General features: G+C 33.4%; 2 protein-coding genes across 2 annotated transcripts in view; one reads left to right on the forward strand and one right to left on the reverse strand.

Moving 5' to 3' along the window:
* The window catches only part of LOC138944803 (lachesin), a 117,485-nt gene extending 114,343 nt beyond the window's left edge, over positions 1 to 3,142 (forward strand). The window contains exon 9 of the mRNA XM_070315814.1: positions 2,574 to 3,142. Coding sequence (XP_070171915.1) covers positions 2,574 to 2,827 — 254 coding nt within the window. The 3' untranslated portion in view covers positions 2,828 to 3,142. The remainder of the gene's footprint in view (positions 1 to 2,573) is intronic.
* Positions 1 to 16,967, reverse strand: part of LOC138944801 (carbonic anhydrase-related protein 10-like) — a 253,528-nt gene that overhangs the window by 205,132 nt on the left and 31,429 nt on the right. The window lies entirely within an intron of this gene.

The following is a 16,967-nucleotide window of genomic DNA, read 5'->3' on the forward strand; positions in this document are numbered from 1 at the left end:
TTAAATTATAAGAGAGTCTGCGGATTTTGATTTCTCCCGCGATATTATACAGGAGAATTTTCAATATTTTAAAAACTTCGTTACTGTTTTGTGTTTCATAATTTATAAAGAATGATTCATAACGGTTACGCGCGTACATAGTAATCAACTGACGCTACATTTGCATTACATAAGTTTGACAAAGTGTCATAATATATTAAATAGAAAACATATATAATTAAAATTGTGTAATTAATAATAATTTGACGACGTCGAATAATTTGAGAGATTAAATGTGCGCAGTTCTCGGTCATATTTTGTTACGATTCTAGAGCGTAACGCGAAAGAAATTAAAAAATAAGATCTTTGCCTCGTACAAAAAAGGAAATTACTTAAAAAATATAATATCTTTAAATTAAATATAATACCTTTGTCTTATATAAAGAAGAAAAGCGGGGATTATCAAGGAAATATCAATGCTAGTAAGTAATTTTGAAAAATGTTGACAACTTTCCTCAAGCATCACTTGTCATTCCAATAATGACTTCTTTTAAATCAACCAGAGTATAAGTTGCCCGTCATGAAAAAAGCGCTGCGGAACAATAGCTAAGATCATCGGGGCGTCACGTCGCCGGTTAAAAGACCGTGAAACAATATCTAACGTGGCCACCATCCCGCCGTTATCTCTCTTCTTGCTCTCCGCCAACCTTGCCCCGCGTACTCCTGTCTCTCGTATTAGTTATCGTTTATCAGCCAGCCAGACAAAACGCGCCGCTCGGAATTGGGTGAGCCATCTGTTGCCAGACATGATCGATAAAAGTCTGCCAAGTGTTATCAGTGCTAAACTGCTATTTCGACGGGCTGCCGCACGCGTGCACCACACTCTTCTACTTCTTCTTATAGTTCTTCTAACCACCGGTCTCTACCGCAGCCTGTCTCTTTGTTCGAAACAGTTGTATACAGGGTGTAGCGGGACAAATTTTTATTTTCGAGAGGATCAACATTTAGTAAATAAAGATTTTCAGAATAAATTTTCAAAGTAATTACAGAAATGTTTTATATCGCGAATAAAAAAATTTGGCACAATTTCAAATTCGAGAGTAATAAATGTGGATTTTTTAATGCGAGCCAAAGGTGAAATTTTTGCATAGAAAATTCACATCGTACTCAATATATGAATTAAATTCATTAGCAATATTATTAAGTAGAGTTGACCGGGAGTAAGAGGAAAATTAGGATGGAAATTGCATCTCGTTGCAGGATTCGAGTGCTCCGTAATAAGTAGCAATAGCTAGCAGAGCGGTACTAAATTCAATGTCATTGAAAGACGATCTTGTCAATTAGCCCTGTGATTTTGGTATTTGGTAGCTTCGTCGAAATTATATAATCGACATAGTTAAACGTTCTAACGTTACGCGCGAATTCGGTTACGCCGGTATAATTACATTCGGATAATGGGAAATGCGTTAACATCTAACATTGAATTAAATCTCAATAATTATATCGTAACTGAACGTACATCAAAATTTTATTCAGTCGAAATGTATTTTTCTGCAAGGATGAAATATAATCTGAAAGATAGAATATAATGACGTTGCGAGAGACAAGCACGTCTGAGCTATCCAGTATATCGAATCTACAGGAAATTAACGTTGACTATACATTTCCTAAAGAGCGAAGCGTATGATTGATTCTAACATGAGAAAGATAACGGGATACTCCCGATATCGTTGCCCTTCTTCCCTCTTCCTGCAACTTCGCGTTCCTCGCTATCACGTATCGACTTGCTCATCATTCGCTCGTTGAATTTCAATGTAACGTGCCGTGAATATTTAGTACTGTTGAGAAATACACGATAAATGTCAAAGAGAAAGTTACATTCGTTACATTGCGAGAAGGCCGTGTCGTAAATGCGAAATATAAAAATTTCCTTTGTGAAAAAAATTTTTTAACTGCGATAAAAGAAAGGAAAAAAAGATTGATTTTTTTTTTTTTCGTTTTGCACACGCCAAGCTGCACTCCTATCGCGATATAATTTCCAAAAAGGAAATCTCACTTTACTTTTATTCACCTCGCGTGTATCCGGGTGACGTGAAGCGTAAAAACATCGCGCGATATCCTCCATCCAGGTTCTGCACGTGCGGAGAAAAAAATGATATCTACTCGCGCGCGTATCGCCGACTATATATACTGGTTGGCCACAGTTGAAATAATGTTTCGACGATCGTGCCCTGAATTCAATAACGAAGAAACTGCAAACTTGACACTCTCTCATTACGCGGCGTAAATATCGATAACTCCAACATTTTCTACATCAACTCGGCAACTTGTAAAAAATCACTGCTTAACTTTCATATTCACATAACTCTCTCTAAACATAGCGACTTATCTATAAGGCATTGAAGATTTAAAACCAAAAATGAGAAAGACATTTTTAACGGAACTGTCTAAACAGAATTTAAGTATTAGATGCCCAGTTCTTGTTAAACGGTACAAAGTGAATTTTAAAATAATAATATATTTTAAAATGCTAAAGAAATAACTTCGCAAAAAACCTAATTACTCAAAAAGATGCTACTTTCCATTTGTTATAGACATGGAGCTGCCTAAGCATTCCAGAAAGACGGGTGACCGACGATCGGAGGACGATACGGGCGATTCGATCGGCGAACGCGATCACAGACTGAATCACGTGCATCAGGGCCCATTGAGGGAAACGGGATCTACCCTAGAGCCGTCTTTCGACACAGACGATAATTCGGCATCCATTACATCGAAAGAGAGCGCGTCGCCCGCGACCATCGCCATCATCCTAGTCGCGCTGCATCATCTGCTCGCTTCGACGTAAGATAGACGGAATTTATCCTTAAACGCTCTCAAAATACGTTTATTACAAGCTCGATTCTCTAGCTTTAACTCTAAAAGAGATTGCGCAAGACAGCGTCGAAATAATCCGATCGAGTCGCGTTCTCGGCGATCCATATTTGCCGTCTACCAAATTTTAGATTGATATTTCGTTGATACGTAACAATAATCATATCTTATACGGAAGAATAATTATTAATTGCGTCACGTTGCTGAAGGATACTATTATAATACGTTTGTAATATAAAAAAATTCACCGAATCGATGAAAAATTGCAAAGCAGAAATTTCCATATTATTATTATCAAAAAGAGTAAATTTCATATTTTTAAATATATTTTATATATACTTATGTGAAACAATAATATGTTAAAATTGAATACAATGTACTTCGGAAATATAATGAATTTATTTTTTCTGTGAAAATTAGAAGATGAATTATGATATAAATTTATTATTATTAATAAATTATTATTTTCACCAAATGTATAACGGCTTTTTATCGGGCAATTTTTTCCAATAGAAATAATTATATTTTTATTATTCATTTTATTTGCGACATAAAATGACGAATTATAAAATTATACAATTGTGGAATTCGAAGTCTCTCAACGTCAATTCGTGAGATAATTAAACACTAGCCCGGTTCGCATTTTGATAATGAACAAAGAGCATCTCATAAAATTTTATTTCGAAACAAAAAAGCGAGAATAGACGATGAATAATAATGTCCGCATAAATAGAAATAGAAACAGAAACTTGGAGGTCAAAAAATACCCATTAACAAAAGCGACATGTTCAATCAAATCATACGTAATATAACTTATATCATATGTAAAAATAATATGCGGCGCTCTTGTGAGACAGAATGTTAAGTTCGAAAACTCGATATGAAAGTACAATGGACGATTTTTATATCTTTGATTGTCGGATGTTATTTCATCTTTTATTTAAAGAACAGTAAGCAAATTTGCACTTCTTTCTTTATGAAAATAAAATTGCATCTCTATATTATGAATAGTATTAATTGATTAATAGATAAATTTTAATATAATTAATTTGTTCAAGATTATTTACATTATTATGATCGCGAATTAGTCTTTTGGCATGGAGTACTATCATTTTTTTTTTCTCAAGAGCAATTTTCAGGAATCTATTTCAATTTTAATTCAAAAGCGATGCCTTTAATATATAAAAACCGTCCGTATGTACCTATATCTCGTGTAGCATCGATCCAACGTAGCCGCTCTTCCGCTTAACGCCGATGTAAATTAACAGTCTAACGAATATCGACGAAACCTTAACGGCACCAAAGATTGTGAAATTTTGCTCGTTTCGTCATCGCGGGCTACGGCTATCCTGATTGTCCGTTTGCGGCTTAACGAGATATCTCGTTAGCAGCCACGTCTCGCCACACGTCACCCTCCCAATGACATAATCATAAAACCGCCGGACTTTTTTAGCTCGCATCCGAAACGTCAGATCAGAGTGGGCGAGACGGTTTTACACGCGGAATCAATTACGCGAACGTCGTTCACGTCGAGTCGCTACCGATGCCGGAGGAAACACTCAGCGATTGCCGCGCGAGAAATCGCGCATGTTTAATTAACGCGCGAATTCCCATCGAGTGAATTCGCATTAGCCGCGATCAAGTGGAACGAGCTGCTGCAGTATCGGTGTCTAATCCAGAGACGATTTTACTTACACGATCGAGAGCCAAGCGGAGTGCTGGGCTTTTCACTCGTGCGTGCGTGACGCACGCAATTTCGCAATACGTATCGCTTCATATCCTGGGAAATTCAATTTCCAATTGCGTTTCTCTAAATTGAGACCAAAAGTAAATATCCTTGATATATTTTAATCTATCAAACTAGTCAATCTTCGCAATTTCGGCTGTCTGAAAGATGCTGAGACATCCTTGAATTATAAAGAAGAGATGCCACTTCTACTTTTATACTTTGTATAATAATATCTATATTACCTATATTCGATGGAGAAAAAATATTAACGCGAATGACAGGACGGTAATTGAAAATTTTTTCATTAACATATTCACATCGCGCGCGAGCAACCGTATCGAAATATTTTTATCGACAATTTTATTATTAAATACATATGTATCAGTTGATCTGGATGATCGGAGATGTTTCTTTTTCTGATATTCCGACATTATTCAGACAGTTACATTAAACTTCTAATTTCTTCAACGTGCAGCACAGATGTTTTGTTCTATGTTTGCTCGCTCGTTCCATTCTTATGTCGCGAAAAAAATTTCATGATGTGTAATAAATCGATATGTGCTTCGTACAAAAAGTAGAAAATAGAATTTTCTAAATAAAACAGTACTTTGTGTGTAAATAGCTAACACACACTGCCGAATTTTCTGTCAAGGGAATTCAAATCTCGAGTTATAAATATTCAGAGTTGACATCACAAGAATCCTTCGCACGTGGAAAAATGGTAGGTCGAAAAATAACAATAATAAATTAACTTGCCATCACTTTGTATCAATATTAAATATGAATACATTATTGAATTTGATTAAAATCTTTTCTTAGTTCACAAAAAAATTGCAAACCACACACACACACACACATACATTTATATACATAAATAAATTCATAAAATTATATTGACCGTGCCGCTTTCATACACTTTTGTTTTCGGATTAAAACGTTCATTTCTATTAGTATTATAATTAATTTATGATATTTCTGACTCACATACGTACGCGCAAAATTTCGCAAAATCTCGTGGTTCGTTGAAAACGCGACGACTCGGTAAACAAATTTTGATACATAATTTTGGCTCAATGACAACGAGGCGCGCAGATGAAAGCAAAAGTGAGAGATAATTGCTCGTCCCGATTAGAGAAACGTGCCAAATGTTCGGCTTCGTTATTCTTTTTTTTTTATTTTAAGAATTTCCGATTTACATTCATGAATTTATTTAGGATGACTTATCAATATCGGCGTTTCAAGGGTCCATATTGCTTTTTTTAAGCTTTCAAGTCCAATATTAGATATCCGCGCGTTGTTATGCCATTTAGACGGCTTTTCTATAAACGGCACCAAGTGTCGAGAGTTTTGAGTTGGGAATATCTGCGAATATTCTCGTATCTTAGAAATGTTTATATAAAAACGACAATGCAAAAAAAAAAGATCTATCCATCTTTATGTATATACATGTATATACATATCTTTGAGTTGGAATATTTATTAACCCATTGATAGTTAAAGCTTAAATCCTGTAACTGATTTGTTAAGTAGATTAAGATTCTTCTAACTTTACCGTAAATTACTCTTATGGCACAAAATGATATTACATCCTCTAGAGAGAACTTTAGAATCTTATTTCTTAGTTTTGTGACATAAAGGCACTCAGGTCCTTTTACATAAAAGTCGTCCATTTAATGGGACAATGAATATTCCTGGTAGACAAAGGATGCGACGCTTGATAATGACAGCACTTTTGCTACCGCTCGTTACAACAGCGTTGTCAATTATGTCATCTAACAGGCACATTGTGAATAGACGATTAACGCGTATCGAGGTTAAATATTTTATACTTGTGAAGTACGAAAAAAATAACGCGCGATCTGCCAGCATATAAAGATATAGTGTTTTCGCAGAGATATAATACTGATATAGCAACTGGCTTGCTTCAGATCCCTTCTTTACGTGGCATTAAATCTCAAGGTAAGTATTATATTTATCGTCGTAATAAATGTAATTACAAAAATTAAATTTTGCTTAGTGTCATTATATAATAAAAACTGAATCTATTTTTTTCCGATTACACGCTTTTCTTAAAAATATCTCATAATCAGTAATATATTTCACGTGTGTGATAACAACAAATAGAATGTATAAATTAAAATAAAAACACATTGCATCGTCAGGCTAGATCATCCATATAAAGAAACTATGTTTAATTTTCTATCTATAATTTATTGACGTTCTATATTTAGTTTATTTATACATTTATATTAAATCTGATCGCAAATATGAACTCATGACTAATTTAACATCAAAGTTTGAATTAAATCTTGCTATAGAGTTATCAGTATTTTAGTATCAACTATAATGTAAGTCAAATCAAATGTCGCGAAATTAGAAACTATCAGTATCATGCTATCGCGATCGCAAATTTCGTATTTAATGCCATGTGAAAATGTGGGCCAAAGTGTCGGTCGTCGTCAAGGCTCGCAGGATTGTTTCGTTATTTATTCGCAATTGGGCCTCGTTATAGTCACAATAAATGAGTGTACATGCCTGTTTATGTGCGTTCGTGTGCGTGTACATGCGTGAGTGCCGCGCCGTGTGAGAGAGAAAAAACATCGCGATATCTAATTATTATTAATGAAAACGGGAAAAACGTCTATGTGTAGATTGTGTAAATTACGGAATAGGATTTATCAAATTGTTGATTGTAGGTGTATTTACAAGAGTTATATAATATATATATATATATATATATATATATATATATAAATAAATATAAATATATATGTAAAGCGTAAAAAAGAGAGTTGGAAGTAAGAAGAGAAATAAAAATCTCAGATCATAATCGAATCGACCTTTGCGCATCACGGCGGATAATGGAAGCCTCATGGGCTTCGAAAATTATCGATGAATTTTGTTGACCGATTATTGTTGATTATCGTTTTGATCATTGTTATAGTTGCCATCGCTTATTAAACGTGTATCTCGACTATCTGTTACCATGTAAATCGTCCTTATCACGACGAGACGATATAATATACGAGACAGTTAAGAAATTATAAAGAGATCATACGTATATAGTACTATATTATGTAATATATCTGAGAAAAGACAGCTCGGAAACGCGTCCATTTCGATTCATAATCATTCATAATGTTAGATTAAGGCGGTTCAAACTATGCACAAATGTGGCGAAGAGTGAAATTAATATTGTACGACTTTAATTTGACTTTAACTAGTCATACAATTATTATTAAATCTAATGTTATAATTATTGTAATTTAATTTAACAAATTTGGAAAAAAAAGAAAAAATTTAACAAAAGTAATGTCAACTCTCGCGACATCTTGTCATAATTGATCAAATTCTCCATTTGATGCAATTGGCACACCTCGATCCATACATTTTTATACATTATAATCGGTAAAATATCTAACAAAAGAATATGAAAAATTGTTTTATTTCTTAAAACATGTTGAAGGATGTTTGAACAGTTAAAGAACGGAGAAGCAAGAAGCAACAAGATGTTGCGTCGCAAATTAACGTATCATTTAATGATTCCGGCATGATTTCGTAATGTTTTACTTACATATCGATGAATCTCCGCGCGCTTTGATCGTTCTAGTGGATTCTCGATCGCAATTGATCGAGACGAGCGTCACGCATATGAGAATATCATACGGGTAAAGGTATCGATACCTGGACGTATTTACTCAGTCATTAAAATAAAAGTATCAAATGTCGAATCAGTTAAGCTAGGGACGCCGAACAATATCTAGCTATATGCTATATCATTCCGAGACAGTCCACTTCGTATTTAAAACAATGTAAAAAATGCGTTTAGTATGATTGTGGAATCGAGACGATGATAAAATCGCGCGTACCGATCGATTCTACGGAGGCTCGGTCGCGCCGGACACTTTAAGAACGCTGAGAATTAATCGGCGATTCTCGAAAAGGACGGCTAAGCCTTTAAGAGGGACGATTCAACACTGCCCCTTGCGTACGAGTGGCCTGACCTTAATAATATATTTTGCACTATGTATACATAAATATACACAGAAAGCGACGCGCAACCTATTCTCTCCTTCATACTCCTATTGTGAATAATATCATCTTCGATTATTCCCTTCCCCTCCTATCGTCTCTCCCGCTCTTCTTAAACTGAAGAACGTTTAGTAAATGGCGCGTCGCACACTGTACAATAATCTCACGCGCGTGCAGAATATGTTATATACATACTTAATATACATAACAATTAATGCATATCTGTGCGTCGATGTAATTAACTGCCCTCCTCCACCCCCACCCCCCCTTCCCCCTCTTTCCCCGCCCCCTGTAATACCAAGTATGAAACGCAACTTGTACCAAGCCAAGCCACGATTTATCGAAATATTGTCTCGCCAATACAGAGGTATATATATTATATTATATATATAGTCAAATAAAGAGACGATTAATGTACATTGTAGTCATTAACTTCATTTTGCATGCCATCCTTTTTAATTGCCAAATAATTTCCAGTAAAAGTGATTTAAAACCTATTAAATCTATTATACCGGATAAAAGAGTAAAGAATAAACTCTCTTGATTAACTCGCGCGATTATTTTTCCTGATATATATGGTATATACAGGGTGTTTTAGGTCAGGGCCAATGAAACTTCAGGATCTTATAGGAAATTGAATTCGGAACAAAAAGATTCTAATAAATATAGGTCCGGAAATGCTTAATTAAAAAGTTATAGTTAATAAACTCTCTGTAAATAATTAGTTATGATCAAAATTTGATAAGAACATTTCTATGTTTATATTTGGAATATTACAAATTTGCAGTGTTTACACAAAGACCATCGAAAGGTGATCTTTTTCAAGTTTCTGCTGTTTTCGTTGTATTGAACTTATTTTCTCTTGAACGCCTTATCAGAATTAAATAAAATTAATAATTTAGTTTATTATTTAATTACCCATCAGATTTATTTTGTTACTTTTTTTCAAATGAATGAAGGGTTTTGAAGTTATTTTAAAAAATCATAAAAAGTCGTTTTTCGAAATTTATTAGCTATAACTTTTTGACGAAGCATTTCCGGACCTACGTTAATCAAAACTTTTTTTTTTCAAATTCAAATTTCCTATAAGACTCTAAAGTTACACTGACCTAACCTGGAACATCCTATATATATATATATTTGAAATTAGCTATTACGGTAATAATCTAATTATATTTTTTTATGATATTCACGACAAATCGATATTACACAAAAATTAATATTTCGCGAGAGACTGCTGCCCTGTAGATTGATAGAAATAATCGATATCTCGCGCGAGAGAGAAGCAACGATATTACTATGTCATTACAAGTACTAGGCAATACGTTCATTATGTTATCGTTGATTACATGACGTTAATCGTGTAGGGAATAAATAATCCGCAGTCGTCAAGGGATCCATTTACCAGTCGATCAAAATTCCGTAGCGCGTGGACGGGTACATATACATCGATGCGGTAGCCATATAAAGTAGTGTATATGCCACACAATGTGATTATGGCTGATAATTATCCGATTTAATGAGCTGCTGGAGATATTAAAATAGCAGTTTCGGTATATTCTCGATTTTACCGTTGCATCAGGGAAAGATAAATCTCTTTTTTTTCTTCTAAGTAGAAAATTATTTTGACAATTTTATCATGATAAAATATAAATTATGTAAGCAAATTTTATATTTTCTAAGGTTGCTAATCTATTTGAATGACGCAGTTATATACTATGTCTTTATTAATCGCAAAAAATAACGCATACGAATCTCTAATGTGTGCTCAAAGCAAGATAAGTAACTATAAACTCTAGTTTTGCGAATTTGACATCATAACAAATGATATTTAAAATAATAAAAATGACATTTAAATTAATAAAAATATATATTAAATATTTAGTAACCGCAAATTTAAATTAAAATTGAAACTAAAACATCCAAGTAAGCAAATATTAAATGATAACAAAAAAGAGTTGTAATTTTGAAAGAAGTAAATTTCTGCAAAATGTAAAGAATACTCTTAGATGTCTTACGGTGTGTGTGTTAAGATTAAAAATAGAATAAAAGCACTAAAAGATCTTATTTTATTATTCACATAACGTAGTAATTAAATTATGTTACAACATTATTGAATTATTGAGGATGATTGCCTTTCGATTGTATACATCAATGTATATTACATCGATGTAGTAAAACTTTTAATTGTACAAACAATTTATATCATAGAGATGCTAATATCAATTACAAACGCGCATACTTACGCACGTCCGACGTATTCAATTTCGATCGGGATTACAATTTCGGAATATGACTCTCGTAATTGCGGGAACTAATTAATATCTATTATATGAATTAATTGGAACGTGACTCTGTATCGTATACTTTAATGCAGACGATTACGCACTAGCGTATCAAAAAATCATGCCTCTTCATGCGGAAATAGAAAAAAAAAACATAATAAATAAATAATCCGTAAAAATTAATAATCCCGCATTTTCTATTTTATCGTATACTTTCTTTTAATGCGCCCCTTTTTTACACTTAACATAAATTAAAATAAAGATTAGAATGCGTAGAATGATCAACATTTTTTTAGGAATTTTATAAATTTTCTTGATTGATGATTTCATCTTAAAAATGCACTTAATCTCTATTAAAAAATATAATCTTTCTATTATAAAAAATACGTTTATCTTCTCGCCTCCGATCTCGATCCTAAAATAATTAGAATAAGCTATAGTCGAATCTAAGCTCTAAAATAAAAAAAATATTTAAATTTATTACTATACTGAAGAGATGGAGTATCCTTATCTGCGCGTAATATTAAAAATTATCCCTATTTTAATTTTTAAAAGTATTACAAATTAATTTCTAAAATTGTCAATTATAAATCAAAAGTATATATCTCAAAAATATAAATATCAGGATATCTGCGCAATCTTGATTTTGGACTAAAGGTTTAATGTAGTTTAAAATGAAGAGCGCGAGTGTAATATACGAAGCGGGCAACAGATCATTCGTTACATCCGAGCGAGCTTTCGATCGAGTTTCCGAGCAAGCTTTCGAGCTTAGCGCGCAATGACCAAGTAAATTGCAGGTGCAGCGTCCCTGTGGGTCCTCGATGATTATTCAATTTAATGAGCTATTATAGACGCCCTCTGGAACGTGACGTTAGCACCGCAACCGGTTTCCGCGACGCGGACGATCGGCCGTTTATGCTCAACGAGTTCGTGGGAGATCGCACAACGCACACAGATCTCTCCTATTCTGCGAACACGCAGGATCGCCCGCATGTACATACGGCATGCGTGCTTAGCACGCGCGGATTTGTCGCGCGGCACCTCCAGCTGGAATTTCGATGCCACGACGAGCGCGCAACGCGAACCCATTGATAATTAGTAGACACTTCGAGGCGAATTAATCCGCGACGAAACGACGAGTTCCACGCGGCCGGTCATTAATTAAGAATACGCTTCGCGGGAATGGTAAATCTACTCGACATTCATTACAGCGTACGCGTATGCGAAATACTCGCGGCTTCGCGCTTTTCTTCTAGGCAAAAATTTCCATGGAAGCTTGCAATTTGTCGAAACTTTTTAATTTGCAACTTCAAATATCTCGATAATTAGATCTTTCGCTAAGTTACTGTTTTAAGCAAAGTCCACTTCAAATTAATTGAACAACAAAGTTTCGTTATCTACCTGCCAACGCTCTCGATGCTTAAGCCCGTAAAATCCTTTAAGCTTCAATATTAAATAGCTCGCCAATTAAGTCAAACTTCGTGCTAAGAAAACTCTTTCCATTTCGTTGGAAAATATTTTGTCGTTATCAATCTCCGATATTTTTCAAACATGTCAGAAATAACGCATATTTTGATCTCTCCAAATATAGGTAGCTAAGAGCTAGTGCAATTTCAATTTATCTAATATTCAATTAATTTAATGTGCATATGCTTGTTCTTTATAAGCTATAAATAGACGCATATAACTATAGGTCCGCCGCTGCGATTCCCGCTATTCTCTACTTTTTAAGATCCCGATTGTATTTACTAAGAAATTAAAAATAATTAGAAAACAATATAAAAAATTATTAATATTTAAGGAAATCATTTTTTTTAAATTAACAGGATTAATTTTTAGAAAAATATTATTATATATATTGAATATAAAATTCGATACGTATAATAATAATTAGAAATATTTAATGGAATAATTAAGAAATAATATAGATTCCAAAAAAATGTAAAAATGTTTAATAAAAAAATGAGATACAAATAATAAATTACTAATCCCAAAGTTGTTCCGCCATTGTCCGATACCTCCTACGCCTCCTTCTCTTTTCAAATTGTCATAATTCGTTGCACTCACTCGTAAAGTTTATCGCACTCACTCGCAAAGATATGATTTATCACAACTCGTTATTATTAATTATGCGACACGATGAAAAAAAATGCACGAGACTTTTTACGGCACATCCGAATTACTTGAGACACGAAGAAACGATCAAAAACGTTAAAAACCATTTGGTACTTGACTTCGCCTTCAGGATAAACCTTCCAGGTAATAAGCCCTTCCATCAACATCAAGCTGTATCCATTAGAAGGGTTTAATCGGTTTTTTGCAAATAATGCAACAGAGATATGTTCACTCAAATAAATACCGAACGCTGGCCAATTCATCGCCTTGCCGTTACAAAAATTTTATCTTAATAAAATAAATGACAAGATTATACAACGGAGATTTATGTATTGATTTATTAAACAATGCATTAATGCATTAAACATTAAACGATCGATACATGATTAGTCTTTGAATCGTATAATCTGAGAAATCATGTAGTATTCTACGCTATCAATCCGACAATGATATGCAAATTATATGTAAATTAGCGGAATATGGATTTATTTGAATGGATTGAAATTCAAGCATCGTATAAGAAACAATTATCGTGTGTAAAGAGTATGATAAAACAATAATATATAATTTTTATATAATATTTCATATTGTTTCTTATTTTTACTTGGAACTATGTATGACTCGTGCAAAATATTGATTTGATAAATCGTTCCTTTGAAGTAATAAATAAAAAAATTGCTTAGTCCAGATCGGCGAGAAAAAAAGAATAACCATAAGTGTAAAAGACGAGTGCGTAAAAGAGTAAGGTAAATGTTAAAAAAATATGAAGGGAGAGAGCTATTCGAATGATAGCGAACAGGTAGCGAGTGAGATGCGTTAACGATAAGAGGAACGAAAAAAAAAAGAGAAAGAGAGAGAGAGAGAGAGAGCGAGAGAGAGAGAGAGAGAGAGAGAGCGGAAGAAGTGATGAGAAGAGTTAGAGGATAGATTGGAGAAGGTGGATGTCGAGGAAGGGCGAAATGGCAGGGAAAGAGCGGCGACGAGCTGATATTGTAAGTGGCTGCGAATCCTTTATAACTGAGAGAGAGAACTCTCGCGAGCTGAGCGGGGCGAGCTTGGAATTTTTGATGTAGTAGCGGGCAGATATGAATATCGGAAAGTTTCCAAAGGAATTCCGCAGGAGGTCGGAGGACGGAGGAAAGAGGGGAGGGAAGTCGCGATTGAAAGGATCGAGAGGAGGCGCGGAGTGCCGGAAGAGGCCGGCGGCAAACGGGGATGATGGTGCACGCGGTGCCGCGCTCGGAACACGGCGACAACTTTGAGAAATTGCTGAGGAAGCGATAAACTTCGCGGTGGACAAACAACGATTCGAAGGGATACACAGATTTCGATGCCAAAGCGATGCCACGCGTGCATTGCTCCGGACCATTAAGTTTTACGATTGTATTTGATCACAGTTAAAATTGCTTGACAGCTCTTCTATATGACAATCTCAGAGAAAAGCATAACATAATAAATATTATACATATATCTATTTATATTAATATTATTTATATTAATAAACATAATTTAACGTTAGACATAATAACGATATTATTTAACAGCTAAAAAGATCTTTATATATCTAAGTTTTTATGTTGTATTTTACAAAATAATTTAACATTCTACACATTATCACAATTAAAAATTATTTTAAGATGTAAATATTAACAATTTATATACAAACATTAAAAAAAAAATAATTTTTTGTTGGTTAAAATTTAGTACATTTTTTTATTTCCTGAATAAATAATTTTTTTTTTCCTCCTAACATTTAATTGCATATTCATATATGAATAAGTCGTTATAGAAACCATTAATCATGAATAAGATAAAATTGTATTGATAATTATTTTTGCATTAATTAATACTTGTGTTGAATGTCTTTTTTCATTTTATAACTAACATACATATAAATATACATCAAAGGACGTAATCAGCTCTTATCGCGATTATATATTTATCTGTGTGTGCGTCGGACGAAATAAAGCAAAACTTTAAAGCGTGTAAAGCGGTAATGTTTCAAAAATGTATTCCTGAAAACAAAGTCAACTCGTGTCATTCATTCTCAAACTTAATGTTCATTACCAGTGTTAATATTAATTGTATAGAATTATAAAATAAATGTCTAATTTTTAATCTTTTTTATTCTGCAATCTAGTAATTGAAGTTGCGATAAAACAAATAATTCCAATAAAATAAAAAAATAAGAAAAATATATAGCTTTTTATTTTTGAATATAAATATATAGACATTAAAAAAAGAAAGAAAGAGATCGAGAAAAATATTTTTGATGTATTAGATAAACAGTATTAAAAAAAAAATATATATATATATGTATACAAATCAATAAATTCCTCGTTGGGTAAACATGTTATGTAAGGAGAATCTCCAATATGATCGTAGACATAGTTCAATGTCCTGTATGTTCCAGGCTGAGCAAGAGACCGTGTCTATCGATATCATTGTAAATGGATATCCATAGAGACGATCGCATCAAAGATGACCCGGACACGAAGTAATTTTCCGGAATTCAAGCTGATGCACAGGCTCAGAGAGCAAGGACGATCCCTTTAAAGGTACACGACCGTTTTGTGAAAGATATTTTTAGATCGTAATGTTTATTTGCGCGCGATTAATTAACGTTGAAATCTATATAAAAGAAGTACACGTTTAAAATTTGTCGTTTTGTTTCTATTGTAAATATTTTCGCATATGCGTGATGATAATAACTTCCTTATACATATAGAAATAGATTTAAATGTCCGCAAAAAGAATAGAAAAAGCTTCTATTAATTCCATTCATCAATCTATCTATATTTATATCAGATTGCATTTTTATAATATTTTCCCATTTTTTGTAAATATACATTCTTTATTTCTATATTTTATCTAGTCATTACATGTAACAAGCGAACAAGAAATCATCGTAGAACTAGATCTAGAATAATTACTCATCATTCATCTCTATTTTTAATATCAGAAATCTATCTTGTAATATCAGAAATATTTTTAAACTCAGAAAGACAGTGACTCGAAAGTCTACAAAATCAATATACCTATATATATATTACTAGATTATATTACGCGAGCAATATAAGTGTTCATTTATCGATGTTTTTATGCGCGTATCATATATAATAGTTTTTGATCAATCAAAAATTAGGTTGCGCAGAGCAAGAAATCAAATTGCAAATTTGTTTGTTGTTTTGATATTTGCACTGTTTTCTGTCTAAAATGGATGGACATCGGACGCACATGCTCATGGTTACAAAGTCAAACATCAGATATTGTACGACTCAGTCACGGTGGCATAATTGCGTACGTGTATAATTGCACGCGACGTCGATGTTTAATGCAGAATAATTTCGGCTTCATATTGATCGCGCTCCTCTTTCTTTCGCGTCTGCCGGTGAAAATTGATGAAACTTTTTATATTTCATGTAATGGCTCGTAATAAGGGAATGTATAGTAAACGATAACGTTCTCAATCGTATCTAAAAGTTTCCATGTCGCGCACACTTAATAAAATATATAATACATTAAGCAAAATCATTTAAATATATTTTGTAATATTGCAAACCATGTGCAAATAACAGAGTTAAATAAAATATGATTAAAAAGAAAAAAAAAATAATAATCCCAGAAAATTTCTTATAATATCGAAATGAGACTCGTTCGAGTAAAGGAGATTCCACGTTGAATTGGCTATGCTCGATTAAAACGAACGTTAATCTCACTAATATAATCGAGACATGTTTATAATAACAGTCAACATAATTCATTTTTCATATTTATTTCGTACTCGGTCCATAATGGTGCGTGATCTATTCCATATGCTAAGCATAGAGAGTCGGTATTTATCGGTACGACACGAGATTGTTGCAAGTATTATATATATATATATATATACGAGCATGTACTACCTGAGGACGAGCCCGGTTAAAGCTAAGGTAAAGAGGAGCGAAGCGAGC

The sequence above is a fragment of the Polyergus mexicanus genome, unplaced genomic scaffold (genome assembly GCF_030449975.1).
Source record: "Polyergus mexicanus isolate NDT 795.1 unplaced genomic scaffold, iyPolMexi1.0 SCAF_2, whole genome shotgun sequence".
NCBI classification, from domain to species: domain Eukaryota; kingdom Metazoa; phylum Arthropoda; class Insecta; order Hymenoptera; family Formicidae; genus Polyergus; species Polyergus mexicanus.